Source organism: Pyxicephalus adspersus, chromosome 4 (genome assembly GCF_032062135.1).
Source record: "Pyxicephalus adspersus chromosome 4, UCB_Pads_2.0, whole genome shotgun sequence".
In the NCBI taxonomy this organism is placed as follows: domain Eukaryota; kingdom Metazoa; phylum Chordata; class Amphibia; order Anura; family Pyxicephalidae; genus Pyxicephalus; species Pyxicephalus adspersus.
The window spans coordinates 112,988,685-113,010,101 of record NC_092861.1 but is presented as its reverse complement, the minus strand read 5'-3'; the positions used below and the strand labels follow the sequence as shown (position 1 = coordinate 113,010,101).

The following is a 21,417-nucleotide window of genomic DNA, read 5'->3' as shown; positions in this document are numbered from 1 at the left end:
GAAACAAATTTCAGAGAGGCATTATAATTATGCGTGACTTTGGAGAAACTATCTGTTTGACCTACCTATAATACAAATAAAAGTAAGGTTAAGAGGGGTGCCTGCACATGCAAGCGCTGCCTATCCGACTCCATTAGGAAGTGTATCATCTCCAGAATGGATGACAAGATTATTTTTTTGATGTTTTTAAATGAGTGAGATTATCATTTCAACTATAATACCAGTCTCACAATTCCTGAAAAGCAGATTCAAGAATTGAGACTGGATATGTGTATTGTCTTTTACTGATATATCTCTGTTTTTAATATGGAAAAAATTAAATTTAATTTATAAATTAAATTATAAATTATTTTAAGAATATTTATAAAATGTGAGTTGATCAAAAGGTGGTACCATGTACAGAATACTCCGTGATGCAGTTGTTTTATTGACAACGTTTCATAAATAATAAAATACATTTCAATAAATTCATATGACATATGTTTATTTCAAATGTTTAAGAAGAACAAACATTTTTGTGCACATAACTGAACTGGGTTGTCTAATCCTTGAACACAAACTGCATTTTCAAATAAAAGCTATAGCACCATGTCAACAATGTCTTACTTTAGAGAAGTCTAGCTAGCACCAAGACAAATTGTTCAAAATGTACCCAGAATTATATTGTACTATCTGCCCACTAAAATTAAGCAAAGAAATATGCCTTTGAACAAAGTTAAGACCTTTATTCCTAGAATATAACGTTTTGATATTTCTATATTAACATTTATTGACATTTGATGACAACAGGCTCTCTCATATACCAGTTAAAACTACTGCTCAATTTAGAAAAAAAATCTGTAATTTAGCATTCTTTGTGTTCATTAAAAGCTTTTTTTCATTATCTATTCAACAGGAAATTTATACTTGAGGGCATGGTAATGTAGGCTGCTACCTACAGAAAGGCAGTCAGTGGAGATGGCAATAAGGGCAGGAGGTACAAATATTTAAGCCTGAGTAGAAGATACACAATTCCAAATGAAGTTTGTTGGATATGTTCCTGGTCAATGCTCTAAAGTGGTGGTCTCTGCAGAGATCTGACCCGCCCCTGCTTAGTTTTACCATCAGCTCTCCAATCTCTGTTTGCTCCCTGTTGATTGAAGAGCTGTAGCTGTAACTCACATGGGCTATGTCTGACTTCTACAAAGACGCTACTGCTTCCACACACAGCGTCCTTCCTTACAACATGGTGGAATTGACACATTTTCTACTCAGAACCTTTCTAAAAAAATAATTCTAAGACTATGCACACCTGCATGCATTACAAGTATTTAGCTAATTTTGCCATCACTAAAATGTTAAATTTTTACAATTATTAGTGTTATTTTTAACAATAGCTCAATGTGGACCTTCTACATACTCTGGTAAAACATACCATAGAATAAAGAAATACCTAATACAAGACAACCTCTACTGAAAACAAACACTGTGCGGTGCATAGCAACATTTATCAAAAAGACATTGAACATGAGAAACAGTACCAGATGACACATGTTGGAGGCACAATTTGTGTAGCTTAGTGCAAAATTTTCTATACCATTATCTTTAAAAATGGTTATTTATTAATATATCTTTTTCCTATAAATGTGTTCAAAAAATGTTAGAATTCAGTTGGGTAAAATTATGTTCGGACCTTTAACAAACTTGGTGAACATAATTTTACAACAAATCAATGAGCCTATTGATCTGTTATTTTTCATAAAATATATAACAGATTATATTACACTTGGGTGATTTTTTTGTTATCAATTGTGTTATAAAATTTTATTTATATATTTACCAAATGGATTTCAAATCCAGTTTGAAATCTAATAAAATATTTTAATAATATGGGCTGCTGACTAGTCATATAGTATATTTTAAAAATATAATTAGAAAAAAAGCACACTTTTTCTGAAGGCTTACGGTTTGGTTTGGTTATGTTGGGTTTCTAATTCCAACAGCTGTCATCATTATATACTCAAATATTTAAAGTAATGCCAGCTACAGGAATCATTTAGTATTTACTTAGTGATGCAAAACTGTTATCGGCTATCTTGATCTGAAACAGACTTGTCCAACCTATGGCTTGTGCGCTACAATCTTGCCCAACAATTAATTTTGTTTGGCTGGTAGAATGTGTCCTCTTTAAGGATATGTCCCAGGGTTACAGGGAAACCCCAGGAAAGCGAATATATTCCTGTAACTGTAAAATCTAGAAATCAGAGGGTACTTTGTGCCATGTTATTCCAAGAAAAGCAACCAACAGTTAGTAAACTGTGTAGTGTACAACTGAATCCACAGCTTATGTTTGGATAGTTTCTAGGTGTGACAGTTAATACAACCTTCGTTATGTATAGAGATAAACAGGAGGGTGCTGCAGCAAGTCCAGTCTGCAGAAACTAGTTTCCCCTGCTTAGACAGTCACCTTTAGCCTGGTGCAAGTGAAACATTGGCAACTCCATGTATATTAGTATTTATTCCTTATGCTTTTAGTTCACCCCTTTGTTGAACCTGTACAATGGTGCCTATTTTATAATATAAGATAACAGGCTACGTTTTGGTAGACTGGGAAATCAAATACTCCGATATGCAGGAGTGGCTAGGAAAGTTGCTCACTTGACCTGGAACAGTGTTTAAAGCAGCCTTTCTTAACCTTTTCAACATGGAGGGATCCTTGAAGTACTTTTTAGGCCATAAGGAACCCCTGATAAAAGTCTTGCATAGTTGAGACATAAGAATAAAAAAATATTATGGAATGTGGTGTGCCTAATGTATGTGACACTTAGGGCTGCTCTATATAACAAATTATTTTAGTAATAATTAAACCTAATTAAACTAGAATTTTTAATTATAGTAGCCATGTAAAAAAAAGCAGACAGTGGAAATTGTAGTGTTCATTTTTATTGGTTGTCGGTTTAGAAATAACCTATCAGGGATGACCAGTCCTCCCTTACATTAGTGCACAGTAAATCACTTCCTTAAATTTTCGGTCAGTGGAGAATGATCTTCTTCACCAATAGTCACTAAAAAAAGCACCCATTACATTGGTGGCCACTGGAGAGGGCCTTGTTTACCGGTGGTCAATAGGAGAAGCATCCCAGTGCATTGGTGGTTATCGGAATAAAAACCTCAGATTTCCTAAATAAAATAGCACCCTAGCAATCGCTGGAGGAGCACAGGTTGAGGATGGTTTCTTTAAAGAATTTTATAGTCATTTAAAAAATTGTCATATATATTTCAGAGCTGATTGCATTTAAATTTTGTTGCTATTTCTATAGACACTATACAGTAACATATACTATGTTATACTTATACCATTTTGTATATTTTAGCCTTCTGTATGTTTAGGAAATGTAATATCTGGACCCTGGATTAAAAAGGACAAGCCTTATCTATAATTAAACTTGCTTAAATTATCATACAGTGCACAATTTCTCCCAAAACTGATAAAGTAACATTTTACCTTTGTGTGCAAAAATATTGAAATGTGGGTTCTGATATCTATCCAGGCTTACCTGAGGCACTTTGTTCACAAGGGATTATTACGCTACTAGAAATTCACAACCTCTTGTGACCTGTTTGTGTAAACATATATATATATATATATAATGTAATTCTTGGGTGTGTTCTGAAGTCACCTCTAAAGTAGGAGTTAGTGCTTGGTTCTTTTATTTTTTAGAAGGTGTCAGAAGAAGAAGCAATCATTGTTTATTTGACTTGCCCAGTGGACATCTTCAGTGGCAGATTGATTCATAGCCACAAGTAGGGATGAAGGGCTAGTTTGCTGTTATCATTTACTTCAAATCTTCTGAAGTATATAAAGTTTGTGAATCAAGATAATTCCACAGGTTTGCCAGTAGAAATACAGTTCATCCATCAATGCATTTGACTCATGACTGATCCGTTGAGCCACATAAACCAATAATTTAAAGAAACGGATGACTTTTTCCCATATTGACAGTCTTTTTGTCATATGCTATGCAGGAAGAGATTGTTTTCTTTTTTTCTTTCTTTCCTACATATCATATCCTCCATGGCATTGCACCTTTTTTCTTGCCTTTTCTTTTACTATAAGATGTCTATAAGCCAGCACTGAATAACAAGTTCATGAACCTGTTTTTGAACCAAACCCTAGCAAATTCTTTTGTTCCTAGCTACAAGCTTAGTTAGTTTCTGAAGGCAGGTTAAGCTCATATGGGCACTTACAACTTAATTTGCTTGTGAATGTGTAGTAGCCCTTTACAACAAATTAGAGTTGACTTACTTAAGGAATATAGGCTGTTAACCTAGCAAACTGAATTATTACCATGCACAGAAATTTTACATCCAATCATCCTCTTTACATCCAATCACATGCAAGCAGAAATTATGTTTTTTTTTTTCTTTTTATTTTTTTACACTTAAGTTGGCACTTCACAAATTATTTTTTTTTTACCACATTTACTTAGATTAATTATTGCTTGCAGAAAAAAATAACTTTGCTAAGTGACAAGCCTATGTTCTTTTAGTAAATTTAACACCCGTGTTCTCCTGGGCATTCTGGAAATACACACTTAAACCGCAACATACATACACTGTTTTAACACAGCACTTATGCATATAAGTAGCGACAATGATATAGGGAGGCCTCAATGTGCCTGGAAGCCATTGCACCCAGACTATTTTTTTTTTCATACACTTCACCAAGGTAATGATAATCCAGAACTCCATCGTTAGCACAGAAGTTATAACAGTATGTGAACACTGTGAATCCTAGCCATCTCTTTTCATTTTACTAGTGCATATAGGTATGAATTCAGGATAAGGCAACAAAAGTAGACAACAAATTCAGACTGTCCTTAGGAATAAGCCCAGTGAGTGCTTGTTCAAAAGTAGACTCTTCTATATTAGATGATTACTAATAACATAAGCGTGATTGCAATGTGTAACTCTGAAGCGCACAGTGGTCTGCCACTGATCAACGATAAAGACTTTCTCTCAAAGTTTAACTCACAAGTAAGCACGCACAGCAAGCTTAGGTTGTTCTTGTAAGTTATAGGATTACACAGTTTGTTCTTTGATTGAAGGGGGATTCAAGTTGGGCTGTACCCAGGCCACTACATGAATCACAAAGCAGGATTCCACTTGTGTTTTTGGACAATTCGGAAGCAGCACCACATTTAGGTTTCACACAGTGTTTCTAGTCTTTTGGTCTTGATGCTTTAAGATCTGTCAAGATTTTCTGTTCTTTACTTTTGGCACAGTTCTTTATAACAATATTGTATATTACATCCATCAAACAGCACCAACTTCTTGGTAAAGCCATTACCATTTTCCAGGTATGGGCACACCACATTCATACCAACCAACATAATTATGGGGAGTTCCAAAACCGATTTTTCCAAACATTACAGGCTCCTGAGTGTACTGCCGGTAATAACCTGCAGAAAAATAATTGTTGTATTATTTATACATTACATTACAAGTTCATATACAGGTATTCCAATATAACAACAAATAATAGTGCAAAGAACAGAGTGCATACCAACTTAGCCACCACAAAAAACACTCAAAAACCACAATTACACTCAGTAGAAGTCCTAATCTCGATTGTGGTTTATCAGTAAAGAGTTGCTTGTAGTATGTAAATTTCATGTATTTTATTTAGACAATAAAATATTGTCAGAAGAAAAAGATATAATCCTTTCCCGCTCTACTAGAAATGTGTTTTTGTTGGAGAGATCCTAAGTGTGTTTCTGTCCTTGCAGGAAAAACAAGGTCAAAGAACAAGAATGGTATCAGGGTATAAAAAAAAGCTAAAAAAAAGTAATAAATTGTTGTAATGCGCAACATAAATGATATAAAATCAGCACTCATAGACAATCCTTTTTGGAGAGGATGAGCTCAAACTGGCCTCTGGGGACCAAACTAACAAGATGATTCCAGTTGGAGGTTGGAACCAAGCAACCACAAAAGAGATGACATCTCTGTGAGCAGGAATGACATACCATACCAATTGTTGGGTATGGGGGGTGTGCATTGAGAAATCCACTTCAAGGACTTCTCCAAATATCCTGCCAGGGGCATAAACATTGCTGTTATCTGATGACACCCAAAGGAGCCGGAGTCAGAGGACTTGCCCTAAATACAACAGTGCCACCTACTGGATAATATCAGCGGGCACCTGGGAGCAGTGTGTTTCTGAAAGTGGGAGGACACCTGAGTAAGGGGATGGATGCATGGGTGTGGCTGAATGTGGCAAGGGGTCCTGGAGATATATAAAAAGGGACAACTGCCCCAAATCTCTTTTTCTTTCTTTCTCTCCCCAATCTTCGTAGAACCCATCCAGGGTGCAGGACATAGAGGACGGACTCCTTGCGTAATATATCAATTTGCTTTGTCTATGTGATCATTATTTAGCTTATTTGAATAATTGTTGAGTACTTGTTTCTCTGTTAATAAATATCTTGTTATTTAAGATCTGTGTGATTATTAAGCTAATAGAGACTTAGTAAAGATACAGCTTTCCAGAAAAGGGATAAGGGAAACAGAATAATTTTTCTTCATAAATGTTTACTTAAAAAACTGCTAGACCCCAACTCAAGTTAAACACAAAATTACCTGAATCATGATTCATGAACAGACGAGGGCGAATGTGACAGACACTGAAGATAAATTCGAACAGACCACTACATACCCCTAGATCTGGATTGAACCCTTCTCTTTTGCTAAGTCTTTATCTAAGAGTGCAGTGGTGCTTCCTAGTTCCCAATTTCCCAACCCTTAAACTCTATTTTGTAATCCCAGACTTTCTCCTTCCTTTCTTTTCTTTTTCATTTTTTTTCCCAATGTTGTTATAATATGTTTATTCTCTGTATCTCCCTTTTATCCCAATCTTTCCCTTTGTATGTATTAATATATAGCTTTGCACTCTCCTAAGGAGATTTAATGGAAAGTTTCTATCACTGATTGCATTAGAACTACCACAGATATACGGTTTGATAGCTTTTTGTTGATGGTAGGTAAATCTTCTAGGGACTGGATTATTAATCAATAAATCCCTCTGTCCCAGATTGCCAGTATCTTTCGAAGGTAAATGTACTTTTATTTTCATGCATATTCTCCAGTGAAATAGGGTTTCTAAGATGTGTTCAGAAAATACAGTGAATTTCCCATGTAATGTGCAACTGTGGTGTCACTCACCATTTATTGTTGGCAGTGTCTGGAATTCAGAAAGAGGATCTGTTCTTCCATCCATATAAGAATCCACAAATTGACAGTGATCTTCTCCTCTTCCCCAGCTGTCACCTATACTGTAAAATGTGTCTTAAAAAGAAAAGAAAAATTATATTGACAAGATTGGTGATGACTGGGATGTTTATGGGTCAGTTGGTAATAAGTGACACAGTTTATATTAATGAAAAATCAAACAGAAGCAAACTGAGGGGAATGTAAAGCAATGTAAAGTACTGATCAGATAGATTTTCTGTTTTCAACCTAATGCTGTATTTATGAAATAGTGATCAGATGTTATATAGTGGTGATCAGTGCTTTAATTTCCATACCATATTTACCCTATATTGGCAACCAGAAAAATCTTTGTTCACTTGAATGGAATAACCAGTTGCCATTTTTTCAGTGGTGATTGCAACAATTAAAAGTGGCAATCATCTGCTATAGACTTGTACCATGGAAAAATATGAATTCACAGTGTAACAGCATCAAATGTCATGGTTCCTTATGTGGTGAACATTATTTGGTAACTAGGCTAATTAACAAGAATGTGGCATTTTTTGTGTGTAAATAATGCTATGTTACTGGGAAACAGCTTGTTTCCCTTATTAAATAGGCCCAAAACTGAATGACCATAGTGGTATCTCTCTCTCTGCAGTTTTCTAGTCTGTCTATTGTTACATTTGTTCCTGCCTAAAGTTCAACTGTTAAATCATTGCATAATGGAAAAAAAACCTTTGATGCTAAGAAGCAATCTTACCTCTTAGATTTTCACTGAGATAAATCTTATATCGCAGAGAATTGCAAAGGATGACCCCAACAAACTTTCGGTACCATGTGCGTTTGACATACTGCTTTCCATGACAGCTGCTATAACTTGAGTCATGTTTAAATGCATATGGGATCCAAATGGGTTCCCCACCTTACAAATACACCAAAAGTAAAACAACATTATTATAACATTTTGGTTACATCTACCAGCATTTTCTTTATAGCTAGGGCTGTTGCCATCTGTTTTAGGATTGATTTTCTTTAACATTAATTTTTGAAAGGATTACAGTTTAACTGGACATTATCCAATGCATGGAACTTACCTGGGGGTCTTACAATGAGCAATGGATTATCTGTTTAAGGGACAGAAAAAATATAAAATTATTAAACATAATAAAAAATAAATTTAAAATAAATGTGTAATAAATGCACTACAACACTGTTTTCTGTTGCAAGCACTTAAAATAATGAGCTGGTAGTTTTGTACAGCTAGCATTATCTTCTCCTCTGCTAGGTGTATGCCCAATGAATGCCCAGCTTTGTCATTTTCAGATATTCTGCAAGATACATCACCGTTACTGCTATTGATACATTAAATTTCCAGTTTCTGAAACTTTGGCAAATATTCGCAATTTTTTCACAAAAGTAAATGTGGAAGGTAAACCTAAGGTGGTTTTGTGTTTAGGAGTGCAATGGGATTTAAATGTCCCCTGCATATAAAAAAAGCTCATCTATCCTGAAATTGGTCCTGTGTCAATAAATAAAAAGGACTCTCAAGTCTTAATTTTGAAGAAAAAAATAGACTGTAAAACAAAAGTAAGATGCAAAGGAAAGCAACACAAATACAAAGAACACATGAGTGCTCAAACTATACCATACTCCTCTAAAAATAAAAGTTTTTCAAACAAATTTTGCCATAGTATCTCAATGAGCAAAATTAAGAATTTCCACTTACGAAAAACTTTGCCAACAAAAAATTGGTAATTTCAGAGCAAGAAATAATTTTGCCTGAATCAATCTGCTCGTTTACAAACATTTGTGCCAGCTTAGGGTAGCTACTTTGAGCCCTAGGACAAAACATTGTAAATGTACAATAAATTATACAGTACATTGCTTGTTCTATTCCTTTACATCTGCCTGTAATAGAGTTCCTAAACTTAAACTTAAGACTAATTCTCATCAGTCAGCTGCATACAAATCATGTGTGTGGATCTCAGAAGAATATCCGTCACTTTATTTACATTCTACTGCACCTCAGGGAGCCTGCGGTTAACGCTGGCTGACAAAAGGGGTGGCTTCCAGTCTGGGAAAATCTCATAAGAATAATTATATAATTTAAATTGGTTGGTTTATAACTGAAACTGCAATAATTTCTTGTCAATTGTTTCTAGTTATGGAAAACTACTTTGCAAGCTACTAATACATTTTAACACTATTATTTAAATGTAACAAAAAAAAAAAGATTTGGAGAGTTACAGCTTGTTTAGCTTACAAAAATCTGCATATTTGGTTGTAGACTTTCAGTGATTAAAATAGGGTTACATTTTACAAATATTGTCATACTCCCCCACCCCAGATTTCACCTGTCCCTAATCCCTAATATCTAAACTACTCTTCCTTAACACCAAATGTAATACTTTAAAGTAACATCAAAGTAAACATCTAAGTATTAACCTGTTGGGAGATACTTTTCTGTCCGGCGATCCCGCTGGGGGGGGCCATCGTAGTATCAAACACTGTTTATTCTGTCTTGCAATGTTATTTGCAGAAGAACTATGAAACAGCAGTAGCCCTTGCTTCCCTTTAGCTGTGCAGCCTGAGATGTATTTTGTCAGCATCCCCAGCACCCACTGACGGGCTGTGCAGAGCTGAAGGGAATTTTAAAGGAAGCTTAGTTCCTGACTCAATACTGCACAATCATTGGCTGCTGGGACTTTATAGCCGTTCTGTCTCTAGTGCCTATTTTAGCATTCTCGTCTGATTTACTGTTGCTGACTTTGCCTGTTTCTGACCCTGCAACATTATGCCGCCTGGGCCGACCTTTTGCCTGTGACCCTGACTCTCCTTGTGTTTTGCTCTTGTGTACTTCATCTGGTGGAAGGATAACCAGTGTATGACCTCTGGCTCTGTATTCTTGTCTTCTGGTAATGCATTATCTATGGGCTCCTGGTCCTCTGTCAGCCCAGACACCATCCCTTGCTTCCTAAGTCCTGGGGATAACCATGTGCTGGGAAACGCAACCAGTCTCCTAAGGCTGAGTGGGGGTTTGCTATAGGTGAAGAGTGCGCCATTAGATTGGGGGACTGGTGTCTGGCATGTACTGTTGCTGGTCCAGGGCCTTACATAACCACTTTTAGCCAGCTTTAAAGTTCAACTCCTTGAATATTGGTAATTTACTTTGTATGCAACTTTTCCATCTTTTTCCCCAAATATGTTGTAAACAACCTTTAAAACCAATAAAAATAAAATAAATATAAAAATGGTTAACATACAAATAGCTGTGTGAGACCAGCATAAATCCTTTACCTAATCAAAAATGTTCTTTTTTAGCAAACATTCAATCAAACCTGCATTTTATTTGATGATAATCTAACATTTAAAATATTAACTTAAATTCTTAGTTTACACTTTCGGTCTGATTTATTAAAGCTCTCCAATTCTGGAGAGGATATACTTTCATCAATGAAGCTGGGTAATCTAGCAAACCTGGATTGCATTTCTTAAGTTATTTGCTGTTTGTTAGAACATTTTTTCAATCCTGGACCAGATCCATTACAGGTTTGGTGGATCACCCATTTTCACTGAATAAACGGGTATCTTCTCCAGCCTTGGAGAGCTTTAATCAGGCACTATAAATGAAAGAGGAACTAAACCACACCATTAAATCCCTAATTTGGGGGTCTCTGGAACTTTTTACTATTTTGTGAAATTATGCACAGCAAATTTCCAAATTTTGGCAAACTTGACAGTGTCTGTTCTACTTTCCTTTGCCAAATGTTTCATCTTCACACAGTCTCTCTCAAAATTATATTCATAAAATGTACTGTGCTCAACTTGGAATTATTTTCAGTTATATAAAAATTTGCAATATTAACAAAACAAACTCTACTTGCAAAGCAACATCTGTCCAATATTTATATATTCGCTATAATTATTTACCTGATTCTGTTACAAATGTTACTGAGGGGCTCATCGGTCCAAAGCCATGTGGATTCTTTGCTTGGATTTTAAAATAATATCTTAAAATAAAAAAGAAGAAAGATTGGAAATGTTGATGTTTTTGTTCAGTTTAATGTGAGAAAGGCATTTGTTTGGATGAAGTGAACTGTGTGATGTAATGCAGAGTACAATTGGCAGCTGTAATGTACAATATGGATTTCTTGCTTAAAAAACTTGGAAAACATGTATTAATAAGAAAATACAGAAGAAACAAAGTTTATCCCTTAGCAATATTAAAAGGGTGTCCACTTTTTTGGTTGCTAAACAACTCTGTGACTTAGAGCTGCTTGGCTCTATCTGTCATGATACTGTATTAAAAATCACAAGCCATATTAGCTAAATAAACAGTTTAAATAATATGTTTACTGCTTTCACTCTCAAAGCATTTTTAATTCTGTACAGCCAAATTTGTAGTTTACTCATATATTCCACACTGTACAGCCAACCAGCCAAGCAAGTAACAATGGAAAATCAAAATTGTTGGAAAATGTTAAAGCTACATTTTAAGATGGTCAAGAATAAATTATATATAATTTCAATGAGAGTATTTATTGGGACAATAACAACTGAATGAATACCAATTATTTGCTCTACTAATCTGCTCTACATAATAAAAGAGACATTCAAAGTAAAGTAGAGCAAAATCATGTTTACAAAAAACAGAAACAAAATCATGGTCAATGAAGTCATGTCCAAAAAAATATACTTTAAAACCAAAACCTTTTTTTCCCAGTTTTTTTGGTTCTTTGTCAGAGAGATTTACCTCCATATCCAGTCCTGCCAACAACAGTTTCACCAGACTGGAAATGAGGAAGAATATGGAACAGAGATACAGAAAGATATAAAAATCTGACAGGTTCTAATCTAAAGTTGGCTTGGACCTGTAAAAATCAACAAAAATCTAACAAAGATTCACATTTTTTGCAACAATATCTAATTGTTTAAAACGTTTGAATGAAGTTCTATTTTGCATCTAACAATGATGTTCAAAGCCCAATGTAGTCAATTTTATTACAACTGAGGAAGTTGAAGTGAACGATCATTTAACATTTTTTCCTCCCCTTGTTTTCTGTTCTGGAGACACCACACCTTGTTAAATTATTATTACTGACCACCACCAATGTACAGGGGTATATATTTCCTAGACTATGAATGTAAAGGGGCACCACATTGACCACAGGTAAAAAAGGGCACTCTGCTGACCACTAGTGTAAGGGTTATTTATCCACTGGGCCATTTCTCCACCAGTCATAAAAATAGGAGGGCATTCTATGAAACACCAATGTAAGAGGTATTTTAACACTGATAACTAATAAAAGCCATTTCTCCATCAATCACAGATATAAGGGAGCATTCCACCTACCACCATGTAAGTGTCTATTTTCTATGTAATGTGCTCTTTTTGACCAATCACAAAATCTTTAAAGAATGTTTGAAAAATAATTGGAATATTTGCCCAATCTTTTTAAAAGTTTCATAGTGAATAGTAAAATACAAGACTCCATTGGTTTGTTGCATCACAACTATATATTTCATATTTGTTTTTTAAGGAATTTGTAAACACAATTGGTCTCAAGCTCGAATCCAGCCTCTTATAATCCTTGGCTCTGTGCAGCTATCATTCAGATTCTGTCAACTCCTATTAGTTATTCCTAACCTGGACATGTTCCACCAGGGTGATGAATGCAGGGAATGTTATTACATGTATGTCAAGAATTTTTTTTTTTTTTTTTACAATACAGCTTGTACAAATTACGTACCATAGATGTACATAAGTTTATGTAACCAGTACATAAATGACTATAGATGGTACAAAAACTTAGACCCCCAATAAATTAACATGTTGGTCAATGCTTTTGGCTGAACTGTTTTGTACTTTCCCAACAATTTAGATCATTTGGATTAACAGTGCATTATATGAACGGTGGTTTACTATGCGGAAGCATTATATAAAGTACTTACTGCTGTTTTTAGTATACTGACTAGTATAAGTACCAACTCTAGTCATGTATGTAACTGTTACGTACATGTATTTACATGAGTGTATTCAATTTATACAACCTGTATTGGTAAAAAAAAATTTGCAGCAGATGAACACTGATTAGGGATTGTAAGCTAATAGACGTTAAAGCCTTTATTTCAATGTTGAAAATGATCATGTGTCAAAAGGTGCAAAACCAACCCACCTAGCAATTAGGGTTATGTCTGTGATCTTGGTACTGGTGATTTTTGAGCAGTATCAGAATCCCTATGAGACTTTCTGCTAGTCTCTACTAAATCACTCCTTTCATAAGTGGTTGTGATTCTGCAAAATCCAGGGCCAGTAAGGGAACAGTTCCGTAGAAGTTAATGGTATGCTCCCCCACGTGACTCTGCCGCTGGCATTGTATCACTGGAGGTGCTTAGATGACATGGCTACTTAGTGGAAAGTCACTGCAAAAAAGGAGTAAAACACAATATTTGAGTGACTATACAAATGGCAGCAGGCATGACAATATAGTTTGGTAAAATTCCTTAATCAATTAGTGGATTTTGGTTTTGGGTTTATTTTTTTTGTTCCTATTGGACAGAATGCCAGGTGTGGGTCTGGGATGGTGAATATATTCCCCCTGCTTTAGGTCATGTTTTCTCTGTAATAAGGCCAATGACCGCAGAAGGATTCTGGGAAGTTTGGTTTGGCGACCTGCAGTTGCCATTTTGTTAATTTATTACAGGGCCCAGACTCGGGGAAGGATCTGGGTGAGTTCTCCTATCCCACAGCAGAATAGACAATGATTTCAGACTTGCCTGTCTGGGGGCTGTCAGGAAGTTAGTGGTGCAAGCAGTAAAGCAGAAGGGATCAGGGCTGAGCAGCCCATGTTGTTTGGTATAAGGAATCTGAAGCTGTAACACTTGCTACCTGTGAGTACCAGGGGCAATGTAGCTCCTTGGGTGGCAGGACTTGACCACCTGGGACTTTAATTTTGCTGAACTAAGCATTTTTTTGTTATGTCATGCTAAAGTGAAGCTGTGTTTGAGCCTGGACCATAATAAATGAAGTTTGCCCTGTGATGTCCTGATCCCCCGTAACTTCACACTATTATACATGTAGTGTAGATGGTAACATTTGGATAGGAAGAGTAGTAACGGGGTGCCAAAATATTAAGATAATTATTTTTTTAGTAAGAACAGATGTGTGTTTCTCCAGATCTTCTTTTGTCAATGTGCTCACTGCTCACAGCTGTTCTAAGCTCCATTCACACTCCATACAGCATAAATAGTCACACGGCATTTAACAAAAAAAAAACACACGACCCAACTTTCACCCTTACGAGCTAAAAGATCTAACATAAATGTTGGCAAACACTGCAGCACAAGTGTAACAGACAAACTGGAGTAAACCCAGCTTCACTTCAACCTCTCCAGCTCTACACTAAGCAACCTTAATCATTTACCACCACTGCAATTTAATCAGTAGATCATGTGTTATGTTTACACTGAATGCAACAAGACATAATAATAGTCAATATTTTTCCATCCTAGGTGCCAAAATTAGGAGTATTCACAATGTACATGAATTACTCATTCCACTGCAGCCGGGACACTTATTATTCTTTGTGCCAACGAGAGCAGTCTACATTCTTTTTTTATTAGGAAAGTATACAACGTGGCAGGACTATTGAAAAAGCATCTGGTTGCTTTAGTAACTTTCAGTGGAAATACTGGAAATGTATTTTGATTTAAACCTTTTCCATGATTTCCAGACAGTATTCACCCTCTAGAACATTTCTGATTAATTTATATATTTTGTTATTTATCACTTAGGATAATGGAGAGTACAGTTTCCAGAAAGTACATTACATTAGTGTACCTGCTGGTCACATGGTAAAAGTCAAGAACATCCCAATATGGTATTTCCAAGAAGCAGAAAGCAGCTTTACAGGTTACCCTTGGTTCCTCTGTAGATTGATGTCTCCAGTCCAGTATAACAGTTAGTTTCCTACTATATCCACATTTGTCTGTATTAAAGCATATGTGCAATTCTCCTAACTGTACATACTGGCAATGACAAAGGAGGTTGAAGGAGCTAATTAGAGGACATGGCGAACTTCTTGTTGCTAAAGGAAGTTGAAAAATAATATAAATTTGCTTTTAAGTATATAAGCTGTATGTGGCGGGTTCTGAATGTGTTTTTTACTGTTGTAGTTCAACTTGAATGCCAGTCACATGGCTCATGAGGAAGTGGATGCTGTTAAGCTCTTTTTAATGATTGAATAAATTATATTTTGATTTGAAATAATGGAAAAAAAATTTTAATAAGAGATGCCTTTAAAGTCTATTATTGGTGACAAAGATAGTTTGGATGTGGCACCAGTATTCACACTTTGTCCTTTGTTAATATATATAGTTTAAAAGGTAGAATAATCCATACACCACCATGTATAAATGTAGAAAAATTTTTTAATAAATCATTGGCGTTTGCCCCAAAATTTATTCCCAAAATTACACTTCCCCATCTATAGCACATACTAGCTTTTGTTTTTCTTTCTGTCACTGGGCTAGTAAAATTATTCCAGGGCTAGTTGCTAGGTGGTCAGTACTTATGAACCTAGGCATGCCCCCAGAACTACATCTCCGATAAGAACTTTCCCTACACACACTTGAGTAGAATTTTGGGATATCTGTGAAGCAGATGAACTTTAAAGTGAGTTAAAATCTAATTTGATTGCTGGCAGACCAACTGGTATTTTTGTGTACTGGACTGGTAGCATTTTGGGTGTTTAAAACATTGGGAAATGTTTCACAGATGTACTGCATATATTTTATTTTTTCCCAAGGAATACACTTTTTATTGGGCAATTGTTTAGTGAACACAGAAGCTCTGGGTTAAAAGTAAACATACAACCATCTGCTTGTTTGTGCTTCAAGAACTTCTATTCTGCAGTTGTTCTGGAGCTCTGTTTTAGATAAACTGGAAAATATTTTTAACATTTCTACGGTAAAGTGTAAACTTCCTGTAACCTATTTCGGCTACTATTTTTTTTGTGCAATGCAGGTAAATTTAATGATACATTATCATCCTCCACACTATAAATATTTGATTACATCCGAGAGAATGAGCACATTGAAGGATTGGATAGAAGGACTCAGGACAGACAAGAAGGCCAAAGGAAAATAATGATTTCCCTACATACCCAATCATTTCTTCAAATCCCTCTCCACATATATTTAATCAAAAAAAATTTTAAACTGTGTGGCTGCCAGTGTACCATATATAAGCCATTTCACATCTAGTGTAGTTTCTTATATAGCCAGTCTAAACCTACTTACACGTGGCAGATAAATGTTGCCCAAGATAAATGCTTGTGCTTGTCTCAGGTTGCAAAACTAACATGTTGTTCATCAATGTTGTTCATCAGTCTGTCATAGGGACTGATGAACAACCAAGTGGTAATGGAGAAGATTAGAGAAGTGGTAAAGTGGAAAATTGGAGAAGATCATAGAGTATCAAATAGGTTTTTACTGCAAACTAGCAGTTCCTTGGGATTTTGTTTAAATATTTAGAAGAGAGTCTCTTTATGAAGTGTAGTTTTTTTGTTTTTGTACTTTTATTACCATGCAATTTATCACTTAAATGATTTAAATGTTTATTTTTTTATTGAAGTTGACTGCTTTACCAGTTTAGAACATACACTTGGTGTCATCACTGTGGCTTAAAATAGGTTAAATTATGTGATTAATGGTTTTCTGAAATATATTTCACAGCTTTAGCATGCCTAAAATTTCATTTGAAAGTTGAAAGAAAACCAAGTTCAGATAATTAGATAAGAAAAAAAATCGGCTGTGTCTTGATATATTATACTTATCCCAAATTACAGTGTACTCCTGACCATAGACAAATGGATGCTGCAGTAATCTACAATTGGATGAACAGCACCGTAGATCAGAGGCCTTTGCAGTGCTAGGTCCCAGATTTGAATCTCGTCAGGACACTATCTGCAATGTGTTTGAATGTTCTCCCCATGTTTGTGTGGGCTGGGTTAATTGGCTTCCCCCAAAATTGGCCTTTGACTGTGTTAATTATATATGACGATGGTGGAGACATTATTTTTGTGAGCCCTTTGAGACACAGTTAGTGACATAGACTTTATAAAGTAATAGTTTTACTATTACTAATACTAGTAATAGTAAAAGTTTTGTAATATATCAGCACTGTAAAAATACAGTAATGGATGGCACTGCCATTGACCAAAGTCCATAGAAAGTTACCCTTTTACCATAAAATAAACAGCAAGACACTCATTGTCTTTTCAAAGAATCAATGCCAAAAATGTATGATTTAGGATCATCCAACCAAGGTGAGCTGGAAAATAGTGTTTAAAATACTGGACTAGTACTGTTCAGCAGGTGAATGTAGTTCAATAATTCATCACTGAGCGTCATTAAAACCAGAATTGAAACAGTACTGCTGGCACAGCAAGTTGGCACTGTGGCTCAGAGGTTAGCCCCCTGACCTTTGCAGCTCTAGGTCCCAGGTCCGAATCTCAGCTAGGACAATATCTGCATGGAGTTTGCATGTTTTCCCCATGTTTGCAGGGGTTATCTCCCATGTTGCAAAAACATGCAGTTAGATTGTTAAGGGCCAGCTAGTGACGTGACTATGGACTTTGGAAAGCGCTGTTGGCAATATATAAATACTAGTTAATAATAATAACACAGCAGGCAATAAAATGTAAATCCGCACCTTATTATTGTACTATCCCTAAACACTATTTGCACCAGAGTAAAATACCAGTCTCATACCTTGTGTTTGGTTTTAAATTTTCAACAGGGAGGTTGGACCCTCCTGATGTCCTTGTTGACCACTTATTTTTCAAATAATCATCGTAAGAAGCACTGTAAACTAAATATCCTGCCAAAAACAAAAACATATATTATGGTTATATTTTAATTTATCCAGGTATAACGTATTATTAATGCAACATACCTAAAGAAAAAATAATTAATAATAAACATAAATTAATAATAACATGAGAGGTATTTGTAGCCAAAGTCTGGATAGCACCCTGTGGTGACATGGCCGTTGCTCCATAGATTACTGTGCAGTGAATGACTGTTGTTATTCCATGATGGAGGTGTGTTACAGCAAAGGTAACCAGCCAAAAATAAACCAAAGAGTTTCAGAGAAAGGAAACTAATGCAGCCACCACATCTAAAGGCTGTCTAACTGTAATATATTACACTTTTGTTTGGGGGTTTACATACACAAAACTTTTTTATATATCTGCATTGTAGATTACATAGGAAGAGGGTTTTATCTAAAATGTAGTTTATGGTAATTCAAATACAATTTATAACTAAAAAACAATTCTTAAACACTTTTAAATGCCCATACAGCTTGTGCACAAGTTTTCAAGTGTTTATAAAGATGTTTCAAACTAAGAAAGTAGCAGAGAAGAGTTAGAATAGCGGAAAAAATCACCCAGATGATCACAAAAGCCCATTCATGTGAATGGGGGCATTTGAAGCATATATGAGGTGGTGCTAGGAAGTTTCTGCCTTCTATTCTGGCCATTTATTCAACAAATTCCCCCCTGAGACTGATGCACTTGGTACAGTGTAGTTGCAGCTTTTCCAGACTGTTCAAGTAAAAGTCCTTTGGTTGGGCCGCAAATCAGCTCTCAGCAGCATCTTTGACGTCAGAAATGTCCTCAAAGCGTTGCCCCTTCAGGTGTTTCTTCAAATTCGGAAACATATAATAGTCTGAAAGGGCCAGGTCAGGTGAGTAGGGGGGATGGTGGATCAATTGGAAACCCATGGTGTTCAATTTGGCAGCCACAACGTTGGACGTGTGCACAGTTGCATTGTCCTGCAAAAAAAGGATCAATTTGGTCAACTTTCCACAGCGTTTCGTCTTAATTGCCTCCTTCAGCTGGTCCAGGAGGTTAGCATAATACTGTCCGGTGATACTAGAGCCCTAAAGTAGGTAGTCCACCAACTGAATACTGTCTTTGTCCCAGAAAACAGACACCATGACATTTTTGGCTGATTTCTGGGTTCAGGACATCTTCGGCCATGGGGACCCACTGTGGCGCCATTACTTTGACTGTTCCTTGGTTTTAGGATCATAGATGTGGAGCCAGGTTTCATCCTCGGTCAGTAGCCCAGCCAAAAAGTCCTGTGCAGCTTTAAAGTTGGCCAAAACGGCTTTGGATGCTTCACCTCGTTTCTTCTTCTGTTAAAACATTTCGGCCCCCCTTTTCGCTGAAAGCTTGCGCATGTCTAGGATAATGGTGTCAAATATATGGGCTATCTTTTTTACGGATATTCGCCATTCCTCAAAAATCAGCTCATGGACAGCATCGCAGGTTGCCTGGTCAGTTGAGGTTGGGGGGTGCCAACTGTGGGGCTTATCTTCAAAAGTGAAATGCCCAGTCTTGAAACAAGATATCCAGGCTTTGACAGTGCTGTAGGAAGGACACTTCTCCCCCAGTGTTTGTGAGATCTCAGTGTGAATGTCCTTTGCTTTTTGAGAAACATAAACTTCATGACAGCCCGTAACTCCAACAACGTGAAACTTGCACAGTTACATACTAAGATATTAAGCTGTCATATGCCCTTACACTCATTTTTCTATTTCACCTGGAAGTAGGCAAAGCCAGGAACTTCTCAGCACCCCCTTTTAAGCATTTTTGTTTGTTTTTTTATGTGTTTTTGGGCATTCTTGGAGTTCGGAAGCTGTTTTGGGGCTTTTGATAGGCACTTTTGGGTGTTTGTGAGACTCCTTTGGGCATTTTAACTATTTCCAAACACTACAGGATGCATTTTCTTTTGAGCTCATCAAGAAAATGGTCTGGTTTTGACTGGCCTATTTTAAACATGGGCTCTTAAGTGCTGGGCAAACAGTCTGTGCATTCTGCCTTAATCAATGCAAAAACTATATTGAAAATAAGTAATAAAAATAAATACTAGTAGTAAAGCAAATATAATGAATAAATATATGGGAAACCAGCAGGAGTTTGAATTACTTCATACACATCAAACATCTGGAAAGTGTTTTTTTAACACTTTCTTTCTGAATTTTATATATAGAAAAAATATGTGAACTTATCCTTTTGAACAAAGTCCGTAAAGTGGATGACCTTCTGAAGCATGTACTATTCTTGTGATCTATTAAGAGGTAACTTGTGATGTTTTCATATGAATAAACATGAATGAAAACCAGACAAAAAACCTGGTGTGCAGCAATTTAGCAGTACAAAGCATTTCTATTTCATAGTGACAAATGCTTTACATGCACTATACAGAGATAAAATACATTTCTATAGCATTGGTTTAAAACCAGTAAAGCAGTGCAAGGAAAAGTAAAATATAGTAATGCTAAGCATCTGAACAGTTTACTTCATTTACACTAATAAAAGTAGAATTTTGATGCAATGATTAACATTGCCCATCATAAATGTATTATAAATAGGAAGTGAGGCTGAAAGATTTAACAACAAATTGATTGTTTCCTTTAGGCCAGGGGTCGGCAAACTTTTTGGACTACTAGACCAGACCAGTTTTTGTAATATGATACTTTCTGACTCACTTTTTGATGTTTAAGGAATCCACCAATGTTCTTAAAATACTTTTTTATCTTGTAAGATGAAAAGTAAATTTTCAATACTGGTCACGACCATTCATATTTGACTGTATTTATTCTCATATGTTGTTAAACAGGTGCTCTGACTGTCTCTATACATCCCCTGAAGAAGCCAGTTGGCGAACTGCGTCGGGCTAGAGACTTGATATTTACACCATCTGTTGACTTAGTCAGTCAACTATTTGTCTAGGCACAAGAGGCAAACCCTCCCCTCCCTCTTGCCTGAGGATGCCTGACTACTAAGTTTTGTTATATCAATTATTATGTTACCCATTGTTTATATTGTCACTCATTATTTGTATTGTTAATGATTACATACCTTTTGGTATGCTTAATACACTTGTTTGACTTTTTGCCACAAAAAAAACAGTCTTTTCTCATTACTTCAATTTTTTTGCCTTAATTGGGGTTGGCAGACCTTCAATAAAAATGTATAAGTAGGGCCACATACTCCCTCTCTCATCCTATATTTGTAAACAGGATACCAAACCAAATATGGGTCCCCCCACCCTTCTCCAACACCACCAAGGCTAATCTTCTAGTTTTTTTTTTTTTTTCATTCCACACTC

General features: G+C 35.9%; 1 protein-coding gene across 1 annotated transcript in view; it reads right to left on the bottom strand.

Annotated features, from left to right (window-relative positions):
* Nucleotides 1-463: 463 nt before the first annotated feature.
* The window catches only part of FNDC1 (fibronectin type III domain containing 1), an 85,165-nt gene continuing 64,211 nt past the window's right edge, over nucleotides 464-21,417 (bottom strand). Inside the window, exons 15-20 of the mRNA XM_072409319.1 lie at nucleotides 18,007-18,115; nucleotides 11,164-11,243; nucleotides 8,328-8,357; nucleotides 7,994-8,155; nucleotides 7,204-7,326; nucleotides 464-5,441 (exon numbers count right to left, since the gene is read on the bottom strand). Of these exons, the coding sequence (XP_072265420.1) occupies nucleotides 5,326-5,441; nucleotides 7,204-7,326; nucleotides 7,994-8,155; nucleotides 8,328-8,357; nucleotides 11,164-11,243; nucleotides 18,007-18,115 (620 nt within the window). The 3' untranslated portion in view covers nucleotides 464-5,325. The remainder of the gene's footprint in view (nucleotides 5,442-7,203; nucleotides 7,327-7,993; nucleotides 8,156-8,327; nucleotides 8,358-11,163; nucleotides 11,244-18,006; nucleotides 18,116-21,417) is intronic.